This window comes from Orcinus orca, chromosome 8, assembly GCF_937001465.1.
Source record: "Orcinus orca chromosome 8, mOrcOrc1.1, whole genome shotgun sequence".
In the NCBI taxonomy this organism is placed as follows: domain Eukaryota; kingdom Metazoa; phylum Chordata; class Mammalia; order Artiodactyla; family Delphinidae; genus Orcinus; species Orcinus orca.
The window spans coordinates 46,046,937-46,062,877 of NC_064566.1; the positions used below are offsets into that span (position 1 = coordinate 46,046,937).

The following is a 15,941-nucleotide window of genomic DNA, read 5'->3' on the forward strand; positions in this document are numbered from 1 at the left end:
TGTCTATCCAAATCATTTTTTAAAAAATTATATAAGAAGCAGCCATTAGAAAGATATTAGATTATCTTTAAAGATCTAGCAAGGGCATGAAAAATCCAACCAAACAATGGAGTGAGTCAGTTATAATAATCTTAGTGGAAATAAAGTCAGAGGTCTATTTAAATGAGATTTAAAAAAAAATAAGTAATGGCATGAATTGAACCAAAGGTCCTGGTGGATGAGATGAATCTTTCTTTGGCTATGTGGCACAAAAAGAGCCAGAATTTTAATCCAAATCAAAAACTCTGTTTCACAAGTAATTATAGTCCACTGAGACTATAGACACAACCATTTCTTTAGTGAGATCTTTTATCCCAGGAAGATTTAGAACAATATACAAAGATAATAAGGCCCATTACAGTGTGCCAGTCAAGCCCACAGTATTAGTATTTTTGTATCAACTTAGGAATAGGTTTTGTAATTACTGCGACAATCTATGCATATTTGGCATAACAGAGCACACGTTAGATGTAAACTCTAATCCAGTAAACTGATTTTCAGACTTGTGAATTCTTAAGGTGAAAGACATAAGAAAATTTTACTAATTTTGTAAATAGTATTAGATGGTTTAAGAGAACTTAAGATTGCCCACTTATAAATTAAGATTTATTAGAGCTATTTGTGTATTTGGCAAAGTATGCTTGGTTAGACTTTAATGTATTTGTAATTTTGGCAATTTATATTTGACTAGCAATTTATCCACTTAATGTAGATTTTCAAGTGAAATTATTATTCAGATGCTGAAATTCTTTATCATTGTTTAAGGTGGCAAATGATAGACTGACTTTACATATAAAAACTACTTTATAAAATTACCTGAACAAGAGCATAGAAGATCTTGAAAATCTGTTTCTGGATGAGGACAGATTGATCAGACTGATCAGAAAGAAGCTGGATAAAACGGTCCTTTAGAACTGGCAGGAAATGTTGCATTGCTGCTACCAATGGACTCCGTTCCTCTGGTTTCTTATACCTTTGGGTAGGAATACAAACTAATTCTGTGAGAATTTATTCACAATTATATACATACATATAGATAGATAGGTAGGTAGATATATATGTATATACATATCTATTATATATATATTTATATCTTATATAATGAAATATAAATTTAAACTACTTGTCTGTTCATACAAATATAAGCAAATACTTTCTAAGCAATTTTATATTCCTAGAAAGAAGAAAAACCTACTATGGAATCAAACCACAGGCAAAAAGCAACTTGAAAAAAACCTCAAATAATAGTATCTAAAATTTACTGAGCATTTATTATGAGGTAAATAATCTTCAAGGCCCCATTAGTATTCTCACTTCTATAGTTGAGGAAACTGAGGGACAGAGAATTTAAGTATCTTTCCCAGTACAGACATCTAGGTATGAACCTCAGCAGATTCAGGATCTGCCCTTTAACCACCTCACTATGCCATCTGTAACTGTGAATACTGATACAACTGAGGAGCTACAACAATTTGGCTTTTAAACATTAGCAGCTGATCAATATAAAATTGATTACATATAACCATCCTTAAGTAATTTACATACAAAGTGCATTAAGGCAGAAGTGGCATCTATAAAGCAGAAAATATTCTATTTCTAAAAGCACTATAAATCAGAAGTTCTTTGGTAACCTTTTGGCAACAAAACCTGACCTCAACAGGCTATTTATGATCTCTATTTATCCCATCTGGAGTGAATATTCACATATTTTATATCAGATATAATAATAATATGTTTGATCCCTGGGTACTGGTACATAGGAGTGTATTATGTGAACCTTGTTACCTTCCTAAAATCTGAAAAATCCTAAATTCTGAATCACATTTTGCTCCAAGGATACGAGTGAAGAATAGCTAATTGAGACATTCCCCCATATAGATTCCTTAGCATTTTAACAGTATTGTTAAAAAGTCTGTTGGCTTTTTCTTTTTAATTTTTAAATAATTGATTTTCCCTACCAGACTCCAGTTTTATCTACCGGTAGCCTTTTTGAAGGGAGAAAATGTATCTAAGAATGGAGTATCTTAGCACAGTTTTAAAAGGTAGACACTCTTAAAAGACTGGATTGTTTTTTCCTACTGGGAGAAATGAGAAGCAAAGTAAATTGCCAAGAATAAAAAACACCAAGAGAAATGGTCACGCTAATAATGACTGAGATTATTAAACAATTAACTGACAGACTTCTAAATATTATTTAATGTGCTGAGAAATTACACTTAGCATACATTTTAAAAGGTTACCTGTACATTTCTTTGAGTCAATAAAGCAATAACAATTTACAAAAGGAAGCCATTTGCACTCTCCAATCTGATTAGACAAACTATATTAATTACTGACAATATTATCTTTTAACAATAAAGGTGAGGACTATATTATATTATGCACCTCTCTCCATTATCCAACCCAGGTGATCACCCACATTAAGAGGGCTTGAATACCCATTCCATGTTAGATATTATTCTCTCCTACCTCCTTCTCTACACTGAGTAGTGGACTGGAAGTTGGGTGGTACCATATCCAAACTAATGGGTATGAAAGTAATTTACGCAAGGAAACAAATATTATTTCATACGACCTGAAAGTTCCTGAAAGCGTGAAAATGTGACACTAATAAAAGCCTAGGGAGTGATCAAGATGGTGGAGGAGTAGGAATGTGGAGCTCACCTCCTCCCACCAATAAAAGTCTACTACCACAAGGCTGCAGTGTGTCAAACTGGTGAACCATACTCACAGGAATCCTCAAATACTAGCCCATCACTGTTCTGTTAAAAAAAAGTCAACGGTTCATCATGTAAAAGATCACATACAAATCCCCCATCATGGCATTCAAAACCCTCTTTTAACACAGTCCCAATTTACCAATTCAAAATGATCCCCTCTACCACCAAAAAAAAAAAGAAGACAAAATGATCCCCGATTTCAACAGAAGTTATCCATACCATTTAGTGGTCTCCTCACTACCCACTAAAGACAGTGTCACATTTCCACCTCTGTACCTTTCTTTCTTTGCTCATACTATTCCATGTGGTGTGAGATGCATTCCTCTTCAAATGTTCCTTCTATGCTCCTTCACCTGACAAGCATTTCCTGAGGATCTATGCTCCTGAAGGCCATCACAACTTCCAATTTCTCCATGAATTTTCTTAGAACTGCTTCAGTCCACACAGATCCCTTGTGAACACGCTGTGCTCCACAATCGAACACTAGCTGAAAATGAACTGTAATTCCAACACTGTAGCAGCCTATGTCTCCCATTTTAAAAATCCCTGTCATACTCTCTCCTGCTAAGATTAAGGACAGGAGAGACAAACCTCCTCCATGACAATGACAGCTTATTACTGTTATTCTCTCTCAGTTTAGTCACTCACTTACCAGAACTACAACTGGCACTCTGACAGAGGTTGGAGCAACAGCTGGAACATTCCTTAGCAGGAAGATGGGTAGCTGGTGGGAACACAAGAAAACACCAGTACCAATGCTGTAAATGGTTTATTTCTCTCCTGCTCAGAACAAAAGCAGCAGTTCATCAGCTACTTTGAGTTGGGACCCAAAAAGGGTATTGGAGGCTAACTACAAGTCCCAGAATTAGAGGGCTCACAATGGCATCTGTGTAGCTGTTAGGGCTGGAAATAAAGCCACCATCATGGTGTAAGTGTTCCTTCCTCATAATTTGCTAATATCAAAACTTTCAAGTGCCTACCAATTTCATTACTTTCACCACACACTTAAAAGAAAATCTCTGCAACATTTGGCTTACTACTTTTAGTGCTATACCTCAACTTCCAAGGTTAGATTTTTTTCTGATCCTTAAGCCCAGGTCTAAAATGATCCCTAAATCTTTCTTACTGATACCAATTACTTACATGAACTATAATTTGCTCAAGTATGCCAACACTGAAGCAGATGACTATGAATCCCTCAAACACAATGATTAAAAATGATCATATGAAATTCCAACATATTCTGCTTAAAAAATTAGAGGTAGGTTCTTGAAACTTCACAAGAACCCAAATTAAGATAAAAATTAAAAGAAAGGCAGAATAAAGAGCTCTAATGATCAATGTACTTTGACCCCCTTCACATCTTAAAACCTTATCTTTAGGCCTTTTATCACCACAAATTGAGGAGCCTATATTGAGAAGTTAGGGATAACTTGGGTTTTGAACAGGGAAACAGATCATGATTAAGAAAAAAGGGCACAAGGAGTTTCATAGTTGAATCAACAGAAGAGACTGCAGAATTAAAACAAGAATGCTATTTCAAAAGGAAGACACAATTAAAATCAACATGTAATTCACTAACTTTAGTATATATACCAAATGAAATTTCAAGATGTTCAAACCAATTAGCTTAAATTTCCCAAGCCTTTTCTACTTCTCAAAACTCTACAGGAATTGAGAGAGATACTTACTCATAATTTTTCACAAGCTGATAGAGGCAAAGAAGAATTCCTAGCCAACATGCACTGTTATCAGACTGAAGGTAAAATCCAATTTTGTCCACAATGGCAGTCCAGCGACTCGGATAATCATGCTTAATGATATGATGAATGCATGTAGTAAGCTGTACCCTAAAAGTCAAAAATAAACAATAAGGAGGAAGAAATGCTACCTCAAGTTTTGTTAACTCATATAAAGAAAAAGGCTGTTTAGACAAAAATAAGTCACTAAGCAAAAACTGTTACTACTGACTCAAAAGAAACCCAACAATGTTACAAATGCAAGTGATTTTTTATTTTTCATCCCCATCATCAACTGACAGGTTTCATTTAGAACATCAACTATTCTCATTAAAAATTCTACAAAATCGGGCTTCCCTGGTGGTGCAGTGGTTGAGAGTCCACCTGCTGATGCAGGGGACACGGGTTCGTGCCCCAGTCTGGGAAGATCCCACATGCCGCAGAGCGGCTGGGCCCGTGAGCCATGGCCGCTGAGCCTGTGCGTCCGGAGCCTGTGCTCCGCAATGGGAGAGGCCACACAGTGAGAGGCCCGCGTATCGCAAAAAAAAAAAAAAAAAAAAAAAAAAAAATCTACAAAATCAAGGGTCAGGACAGGAACAAAGACGCAGATATAGAGAATGGACTTGAGGACACAGGGAGAGGGAAGGGTAAGTTGGGACAAAGTGAGAGAGTGGCATGGACTTATATATACTACCAAATGTAAGCTACTGGGAAGCAGCCGCATAGCACAGGGAGATCAGCTTGGTGCTTTCTGACCACCTAGAGGGGTGGGATAGGGAGGGTGGGAGGGAGACGCAAGAGGGAGGAGATATGGGGATATATGTATACATATAGCTGATTGACTTTGTCATAAAGCAGAAACTAACACACCACTGTAAAGCAATTATACTCCAATAAAGATGTTAAAAAAAAATTCTACAAAATCATACACAACAAGCTTTCAAATATCAAGACTATACAATATAAAGTATATGACAGTATTCTATAACTTTCTATACCCTCTTTCATCTGATCATAGTATGTTTCACAAGTTTTACATGAAGTTTTGGTTTTTAATAAATATAAACTGTAGCAAGAAAATAAAACAAAAAAGAATTCCCCTGTAACTGCATTTGTTAAGTTTTGTGCCACCATAAATGACAGATTTTTATGTTCTGAAAAGATCCCCTCTTCTGCATCCCTCCAAAGCCCGCAAATTATATATCTGCAACAAAGGTTAAGTTTAAAACATATACATACCTGATGAGCTCAGGAGAGTGGATAATGGCTTCTACAATATTTTCTCGAATACAATGTCGATCTTCTTCTGGAATAGTATAAGGGGATATATCCCCTGGTGCCGTTTCCCGATCAGGCCAATACTGTGTTATCATATTTTTCAAATAGATAACACCTAAAATATAGATCAATTTGACAAAAGAAAGTGAAAGCACTGTAAATATCCCTGTGTCTACACCTCAATTTATTTCTGTCAGACCAAACATTGCTAGGAAAGCTAACCTTTTAAAATCAACATACTATACTCTATAATTTTAAAAGTTGATAAAACACAAGTTTAATGCTCAGCTACAGTAATCACACACAAAGTTATTATTAAACATACAGTCTAAGAGAACTCTGCAAACTACAAACAAAATTGTTTTTACAACACATTTATACACAACACTTTTGATCCCTGTTTTCTGTAGGAAAGCTGTTTTACCAAATCCGCTTTCTAAATGAAGCCTCTAAAAACAAAACCACATACATATACCAAGTTTCTATAATTAATAACTCTGTTATACAGACTGAATGTATAACCCTAACCCCCTAACCAGAAACCCTAACCCCCAATGTGATGAGGGGATGAGGGCTTTAGTAGGGTGATCAGCTAATGAGGGCTCTGCCCTCACGAATGGGATTAATGCCCTTATAAGAGACCCTAGAGAGCTTCTTCCTCTTCTACCATGCGAGGGTCTATGAACCAGAAAGTAGGTCCTCGGAGACCAAATCTGCCAGTGCCTTAATTCTGGACTTCTCAGCCTCCAGAACTGTGATAAATAAATTTGTTGTTTATAAGCCATCCAGTCTATGGTATTCTGTTAGAGCAGCTCAAAGTGACTAACACACACACAGGTTGTTATTTTTAATCATAGAAAAATTACAGTATATAAAGATTCTCAGTCAATAAATTTAAGTATTTCAATCATACACCACAATCATACCAATTCAAATTCCTGTTATTTTATGGGAGAATTCGCTATGTTCAAAAATTACAGACTACTACCTTCTGTCAGTTATCATACTGCCACCTTGCACATTACTAGCTCCTTCTGTCAGTTATCATACTGCTAGCCTGCACATTGCTAGTTAACTCTAACTGAACTAGCTTGGTAATAATGCTTTTATCCTGACCCCTCCACCCAAATGAGAGAGAAAGAGAATCCTCGAACACAAATGTACAGAATGTATAGGAAAGGGAAATTATTCAAAATTAATTTCTAAATTCTGCAAAACACTGATTCTTCTCTGATTAGTAATTAACACTTACCTGGAGTCTTGTACCTATTCAAACAAGGATAACTGATACAAATATGATTTTTATATTCTACTTTGGTTTATCTTGGAAATTAAAATAATACCCCATCTTACAGCATTTCAAAAAAGATTACAACTACATATTAAAATATCCTTCAACAAAAGCTTTAAGATAACCTACATCTACAGTCAAGAACACTGATTCAGCATGTGGGACTGACATATTTCAGATTAATACTATTTTATCCTTTAGTTCCAAAACAGAACAAAGATAAAAATTAAGACTTGATATAGCCCCTATGTCTTCCAGATATAGCCTCTGAGTATTTCTTTCCAACAAAATGCACAAAGGAAGTGAATATATATACTTATTTGTACACTTTTGATTCAGTATTTTTAAAAGTGTTTGCTTGAACAAAACACATAAACAGGTGAGAACTGCACTGAAAGAACCTCGTGATTCACAGTCTACTCCATCCAGAATGCTTGAGTTCTACTACAAAGACAGAATGAATGCATCTTTCAAAGTCTAGCAGATAAAACCACCATATACCATGTACTACAAAATATCATTCAATTATTACAAGGATGTAATAAATTTTAAAGTAATGATTATATTTTGAAAATTAGGACCAATTTCATAGTTTGGTTGCTTCTGGTTTTGTACATACTAATAAACAACTTTCTAGAATTTAATTTTGCTAATACACATAATCAAGTTTCTAATGTGTTAAGGTCCCTCCTAAATGCCAAATGCTTTCAACATCTTAGTAAAATTTTGAGATTTAAAGGCAAAGATTCTTATCTAAAAAAATAACTAAATGGGAAAATGTTAACTTCATTAGTAAAAAAGAACTGACAGTTAAAATAAACAAAGCGACCTTTTCCTATTTAACTAGAAAATTTTTTTAAAGATTTACTGCTGACCAGGGTTCAGCAAAATTACTGTATTTTATAGGCACAAAAAATGTCCCATTTTTGTGCTACTTATATACCAATTTTAAAATATCATAAACAACTTACACTGATTCATTCATTTACTGAGTACCTGCAGTGTGTCAGGCAATACCTTAGGCACTGGGAATACAATTGTTAATCAAACAGACCTGAGATTAAATTCCAGCAACTGAGAAATGGTTCACTGCATATGGCACATTATTGTAAATTATTTAGCCATTAAAACATAACTTTTAAGATAAACACTATGTAGAGAAAAGGAATGTGCTTACTATACATTAAATATCGTAAGCAAAAAAAATTCTATTAATAAAACTGGTGTAGGGAAAAAGAACAGCAAGAAATAACCCCAGAATATAACTGGTTTTTCTAGAATAGTAAGGTTATTGGCACTTTATATTTCCTATAAGAAATACATCTGCAAATAAATTAAACAACAAGCATTAAAGAGGTCAATTCCATTATTCTGCAGACTAACAGATGATATCAGGAGCAGTATGCCACATTTTCATAGACTCTGATACTGAGGGAATTACTCAATATTTTGTTGAAACTGGAACTAAGAAACAGTACCTTTTAAATGGTTAAAATAAAATAGTAAAAGCAAACACCTGGAGGTTTGTATCTTAGAATCATCCATCATGGAAGAAAACAGGGAATACGGAGACTCTTTCAATAAACCCCATCAATTTCTCCTTCCAGCTTCTTTTTTAATTCAGTGAAATATCACATTCCTTTAAACTCTGTCACCAGATATCAAGGCACTTGCGGCAGTTTGTAGTAAACACAAGGGAGCAAACCAATTTTCAGTGAAGAAAATCACTGAAGGGCCTTCCCAGGATACTTCTGCTACTCAACTATGAACCTTTGAAGTGATATTATTTACATATATCCAAGAAAATAATTCAGGAAACTTGCCTGCCTGTCTCACAGGTAAATCCAGTTGTTCCGACATAGTAATCTGAAGCAGTGTTGAAACAAAATTCAGAGACTTGTGTGCCTACAAATAAAAAAATACATTTTAAATTTCTGCAAATAAATATTCTCAGTACTCTATTTCACTGCTTGGCTGGCACAAAAGGCTCTCCTCCACAAGTTGATTCCAGCCTTATTTCCTATCACTCACATATAAGGAACTCAAAAAATTGAGTAACCTAACTCCTAAAACTTTTGTATGTTTGCATTTGCCTGTGTACCATTGCACTTCTGACCTACACTGGTGGCAGCAGCTCAAAAACAGTGTCTTTTGTGATACCTATTTCCTCAATTCAGTAATAATTTCTCCAGAGACATTCTATGAAGTGGCTAGACAAAAATTAAATAAGTAAAAATTAACAGCCTGAGGGGCGGTTTCCAAGGTGCTAATAACGTTTCTTTCTTTTTTAAAAAAATCATTTATTTATTTAATTATTTTTTTGGGGGAGGGGGCTGCGTTGGGTCTTTGTTGCTGCGTGCGGGCTTTCTCTAGTTGTGGCAAGCAGGGGCTACTCTGCGTTGCGGTGCGTGGGCTTCTCATTGCAGTGGCTTCTCTTGTTGCGGAGCACGGGCTCTAGAGCATAGGCCACATAGATGTGGCGCACAGGCTTAGTTGCTCCGAGGCATGTGGGATCTTCCCAGACAAGGGCTTGAACTCACCATGTCCCCTGTGTTGGCAGGCAAGATTCTTAACCACTGCGCCACCAGGGAAGCCCGACGTTTTATTTCTTAACACGTCTGTTTTATAAAAGTGTGTCCAGTTTGTGAAAACTAATCAACTGTATCCTCACGATCACTTTTCTATATGCATATTTCAATAGGAAATTTAAATGAAGAGCTTTGAACATACAATAAAAGTAGGATACAAACTATACGATAATTTAGCAAATATATTTACATGAATATACAATGCAACATATACAGAAAACAAGGAAATACACCAAAAATGCTAATAAGTTGTATCTGGGATGGTAAGATTATAGAGGAAGTATTGTATATGTTATTTTCTATTATCCAAATTTTATGCTATGATCCTGGGTTACTTTCATTAACAGTATAAAAGTTATTTAATAATTCCTAAATTTGCCATATTTGATTTTGATTTATTAATAAAGAACTGAAATCTCTTCTCATATGTGTTCTCATTCCCTCTCCCCCAATATAACCATTTCCTATAATGTTATCTCCTCCTTCCAGCCCAAGTTTTAGTATTTTTCTGCATGTGTTCGCATGGACACTAGTGATTTTTATTTTAGTTTCTTCCTTACAGACTTTTTTTTTCGTATCTTTATTGGGGTATAAATGCTTTACAATGTTGTATTAGTTTCTGTTGTACAACAAAGTGAATCAGCTATATGTATACATATATCCCCATATCCCCTCATCCCTCTTAAGCCTCCCTCCCACCCTCCCTATCCCATCCCTCTAGGTCATCACAAAGCATCGAGTTGATCTCCCTGTGCTACTCAGCAGCTTCCCACTAGCCATCCATTTTACATTTGGTAGTGTATATATGTCAATGCTACTCTCTCATGCATTCTACAAACACATTCTTAGAAACAGAAAAATTTCCCTTTGGATATAAAAAAATGTCTTTCACATTAGACCCAGAGTGATACTTTGCTCATTCAGTCACTCCAAAAATTATTTATTTAGGTGGTCTTGGTGCAAAACACTATGCTAGGAGCTGAAAATACAAGGTTGAACGAGACAATGAGTCTCCATGACCTCATGGAAACTTAACAGTGAAGGAAAACAAGACAAACAGGTAACTGCCATAAAGTATAATGGAAGAAACAGAAAACACTATGGAAGAATCAAAAGTAGAACCTCCTAACCCAGAAGTAATGCTTATATTTAAGACCTGGACAGGAGCAGTTAGATGAAAGGGAGGAATTTACCCTTTCCAGTACTCCAAATAGATCTGAACACAGTTAACCATTATCACTTTCATGAAACACCCTTCCACCTACATAGTTCATACACCACTCTTCCTGGTATCTTCTCAGGCTCCTTTGCTTGCTTCTCATTCTATGTACAAATGCTAGAACGTGGTGCAAGAACTCAGTCACAGGCCATCTTTTCTGCTCCCTAGCTGATTTCAACCAACTCCTGTCTTTAAATACCATCTATAAATCAAATATGTCATTTCCAGTCCAGGACACTCTAACAGACCTATTTAACATCCCTACCTTCATTGTCTCATAGGATTCTCAGACTTACTATGTTCAAATCATTTTTTTCCCCTAAAAGCTGTGACTCTACTTCCTTGTACCACCTCTCCCAACCCTTGTCATCACCATCCTCACAGTTATTCATGTCTGAAAACTGAACGTCATCTTTAATACTTCCCTCTTTTTTACCCCAATACAATATACCAGGCCCTATCAATTCTACATACAAAATGCTTGTATAATTATTATATCCACTTTCTCCATTCCCATTATCACCAACATAGTCCAAGTGACTATCATCTCTCTTGATGTAGCCATCTGCCCCCCCAACCATTCTCTATTTAGCAGCCAATAATCTTTAAAATTGTAAACTAATCCCCTTTAACCAAACCTTTTAACAATTTTCTACTCTATCTCCTAAAGCCTAAAAGGCCCTGTGTTATCTTGCTCCTGCCTATATCTTCAGCCTCATTTAAAGAAACCTTCTCGGGGGTTCCCTGGTGGTGCAGTGGTTAAGAATCCACCTGCCAATGCAGGGGACACGGGTTCGAGCCCGGGTTCAGGAAGATCCCACATGCCATGGAGCAACTAAGCCCATGCACCACAACTACTGAGCCTGTGCTATAGAGCCGGCGAGACACAACTACTGAAGCCCGCACGCCTAGAGCCCGTGCTCCACAACAAGAGAAGCCAATGCAATGAGAAGCCCTGGCACAACAAGGAAGACCCAAGGCAGCCATAAATAAATAAATAATAAAGAAACCTTTTCATCCCCCACTGCCCCACCTTAGCAGCCTTCTTTAGGTCCTTTCAACAATACACATTACCCCATTGCAGAGTCTTTGTACATGCTGTGACTTTCTACCTACAACACTTCTCTCCAGTGCTCCACCAGAGTTAACTGGTCCACAGCTTCACATTCTTTGGGTCTCAGTTTAAACATTTCCTTAGAGAAGCATTTCCTCACTGATCACACTAGGGCTAAGCAGGGCTCCCTATTACTCTCATAAGCTCCAAGGTATTTTTACTTCATAATACTTATTACATATTTGTAATTATTATATTTGTAGCTGGTTTTATGTCTGCCTCTCCTATTAGACTTTAAGCTCCACTGAGAATAAGGACTTTACTGTATACCCAGTTCCTCATATGTTTGACATTCAAAATACTCAACAAATTTATTGAAAGAGTAACAATGAATCAACAAAAAAAGGGGCTTTGGAAGCAGTTCTGATCACCTAGGGGCTGTGCAGAGTGAAAAAGCGTATTTATATTTTTAGACCAATGAGCCCACAAAGACCACTACTATGTCACTTTTTAGGCCATTAATATTACAGTAGGGGGCTTCCCTGGTGGCGCAGTGGTTGAGAGTCCGCCTACTGATGCAGGGGACACAGGTTCGTGCCCTGGTCCAGGAAGATCCCACATGCCGCGGAGCAGCTGGGCCCGTGAGGCATGGCCGCTGAGCCTGTGCGTCCGGAGCCTGTGCTCCGCAACGGGAGAGGCCACAACAGTGAGAGGCCCGCGTACCACAAAAAAAAAAAAAAAACAAACAAAAAAAAAATTACAGTAGGTATCTTGTCTCCCGCATCAAATTGTGAACTCCTGGAATGAACTGCTAGAATCAGACAGTTATAAACATAAGTGATGTCACTTCCTACATTTTTAACTCTTGAGCAAGTTTGATTCAGCAAATCTAACTCTTAGTTACCAAGTCAGTATAACAAAATCTACTTCACAGGATAGCTCTAAGGAATAAACACGGAAAGTATTTTGGCAAATATCAAGACATAACAAATGGGGAGTTCCCTGGTGGCCTGGTGGTTAGGATTCCGAGCTTTCACTACCATGGCCCGAGTTCAATCCCTGGTCAGGGAACTGAGATCCCACAAGCCGCGCAGTGTGGAAACACACACACACACACACACACACACACACAAAGAATTAGTTCAAGTGGACAAGACAATCCTACCACAAAACAATATACGCAATACACCAAAGCACTGGTCAAGATGGGGGAAAAATGGAACACAGTGCTGGTAGACGTATAAAACGGTACAACCATTTTGGAAAACTGGCAGTATCTGACATGCACCTATCTTACAACCTAGCAATTTCCCCCTTATATATCCAAGAGAAATAAGTGCTTATGTTCACAATAATACCTGTCCATTAACAAGTGAATGTATAAACAAACTGTGGTACAATTCATACAATGAAATACTATACAATAAATTAAAAAAATAAAACCAACCTACAGAATCAAGCAATAATACAGATCTCAAAAATATGTTGAGAAAGAAGCCAGACTATGTCACATACTATGTGATTCTATTAATGTGAAGTTTAACGACAGGCAAATCCAAGTTATAGTTAACAGAAGTCAGAAAAATGATAACCTGAAGACAAGTCTGAAGAGAAAATTCTAGGCCAATGGAAATGTTTTATCTATCTTATCTATCTTCCTACCTACCTATCTTAATCTAGATGGTGGTACCTAGGTAAAAGCTGACTGAGCTGTACATATTTTTGAGCTCTGTGTTATATGTAAATTAACCCTCAATTAAAAAAAGCCAACACTACTTTTACTTGAACATTCACAGCATTATTCATAAAAAAGTAGAAACAACCCAGATGTCCATCAACTGATGAATGGATAAGCAAAATGTGGCATATCCATACATTCATGTAACGTTATTCAGTAATAAAAGGAATGAAGTACTGACACTTGGTACAACATGTGTCAACCTTAAAAACATTATGCTGTGTGAAAGAAGCCAGTCACAAAAGACTACAGATGGTATGATTTCATATATATCAAATGTCCAGAATAGGCAAATCTATGAGCAAAAAGTAGCCTAGAGGCCTTCCCTGGTAGCGCAGTGGTTGAGAGTCCGCCTGCCGATGCTGGGACACGGGTTCGTGCCCCGGTCCGGGAACATCCCACATGCCGTGGAGCGGCTGGGCCCGTGAGCCACGGCAACGGGAGAGGCCCGTGTACCGCAAAAAAAAAAAATGTAGCCTAGGACTGGAGGTGTAGGGCGGAATTAGGAGTAACCGCTTAATGGTATGGGGTTTCCTTTAGGGGTGATAAAAATGTTCTAAAGTTTGTAGTGATGGATGCATAACTGTGAATACACTAAAAATCACTGAACTGGATACTAAAGTGGCTAAAATCAATAAATTTATTTTAAAAAATCAACAAAACTAAACACTGAAAACAAGCACTTAGTTTATTACCCTATTATTTTAGGTCACTTTGAATGCCTTCATAAACAAACCTGCATAAATCCAAAAAGTACAACTGACCAAAAAAAAAAAAAAAAAAAGTTACTTTCAGACAACAGAGCTAGACTAATGGTAAGAAAGAAAGGATATTTCTGTCAGCAGGAATAGCACAAGCAATCTCAACCTGGGACATCTATCTACTGGCCTCATCCAGCTGAAATCCCTAGTGCAGGTAGCCTTGTATTCTCCCTAAGAAGGTAACAAATGGACTTAAATTAGTACTAAATATTAAAAATCAGGTTCTCAAGAAAATTGAGACAGAAAGTAGGTTCGTAATCACTTAAGACTGGGATGGGGATTAACTACAAACTGCAAAGAGGCATCTTACTGGAATAATGGAAATGTTCCAAAACTGGATTGTGGTAATAGTATTATCTACCAAAAATCACTGATTCCACTTAAAACAGGTAAAGTTTACGATATGTAAATTATACCCCAATAAAGTTTAAAAACGGGAAAAAACCCCCATGGATCTGTACAATTATAAAACACAGGACAAATAAAGATATACACTAACTATACAAGTTAGGAAAAAACTCTTTCAAGCATTGGGTAATCTCTAACAACTTTCTGGCATTCTTGGATATAGCAAACTATCACATATTTAGAAGAATTCCTATCACATGTTAACTATTACTATATTTATTAACTATCATAAATTTAAAGGTCTTCATGTTTTACACTATAAAAAATAAATTTAAGTAAAAATATCACTAGCATCAATTTTTATCACAAAGTTTGGCAAACACTGATTAGGCTTGAGAAGATGCTACAATAAATCTTTTATTAGTCAAAGTATCTGGCTTCTAGCAGTCAGAGAACCAGGAGAAATTAAGCAACAAATGGGTCATTATATATCATTAAGTAGAGCTAGAACTGCTAATACTCAGGTTTAAAAGCTGCTCACCATAACACAAAACTACCTTTCCAGACAACTTCTTACCTTCTCATGATCTGTCATCATGCCAAATAATTCAACGTTCATCCTTAACCCACCTCATCAAAATTCTTCAATAGCCCCAACTCCATCTCCATCTCCTTTAACTCCACTCCACTTACTAGTACTAACAACATGCCAGATACGACAGAGATAAAAGATCACCACTCTAAAGTAGGTTGGGAAATTAATTCTAATTAGACTGACAGGTAAGTATTTTAGTTAGACCCTAAAGGATTTAAACCCACAGAGATGGAGAGAAAAGATTTTTAAAAGGAAAAGAAGTATGGGTTATGTTAAAGAGATTACTAGAAAAATGAAAGAAAACAGTGGAAGACAAAAATGAATAGGTAGAGACTTCCCTGGTGGCGCAGTGCTTAAGAATCCGCTTGCCAACGCAGGGGACACGGGTTCTAGCCCTGGTCTGGGAAGATCCACATGTCACGGAGAAACTAAGCCCGTGCACCACAAATACTGAGTCTGTGCTCTAGAGCCCATGAGCCACAACTACTGAGCCTGTGAGCCTCAACTACTGAAGCCCGTGTGCCTAGAGCCCGTGCTCTGCAACAAGAGAAGCCACCGCAATGAAAAGCCC

At 36.8% G+C, this 15,941-nt stretch overlaps 1 protein-coding gene across 2 annotated transcripts in view; it reads right to left on the reverse strand.

Annotated features, from left to right (window-relative positions):
• Positions 1 to 15,941, reverse strand: part of IPO7 (importin 7) — a 47,822-nt gene that overhangs the window by 24,515 nt on the left and 7,366 nt on the right. For both annotated transcript variants that reach the window (XM_033404552.2, XM_004279203.4), the window contains exons 2-5: positions 8,891 to 8,972; positions 5,738 to 5,891; positions 4,451 to 4,609; positions 856 to 1,012 (exon numbers count right to left, since the gene is read on the reverse strand). In XM_033404552.2, the coding sequence (XP_033260443.1) occupies positions 856 to 1,012; positions 4,451 to 4,609; positions 5,738 to 5,891; positions 8,891 to 8,972 (552 nt within the window). The remainder of the gene's footprint in view (positions 1 to 855; positions 1,013 to 4,450; positions 4,610 to 5,737; positions 5,892 to 8,890; positions 8,973 to 15,941) is intronic.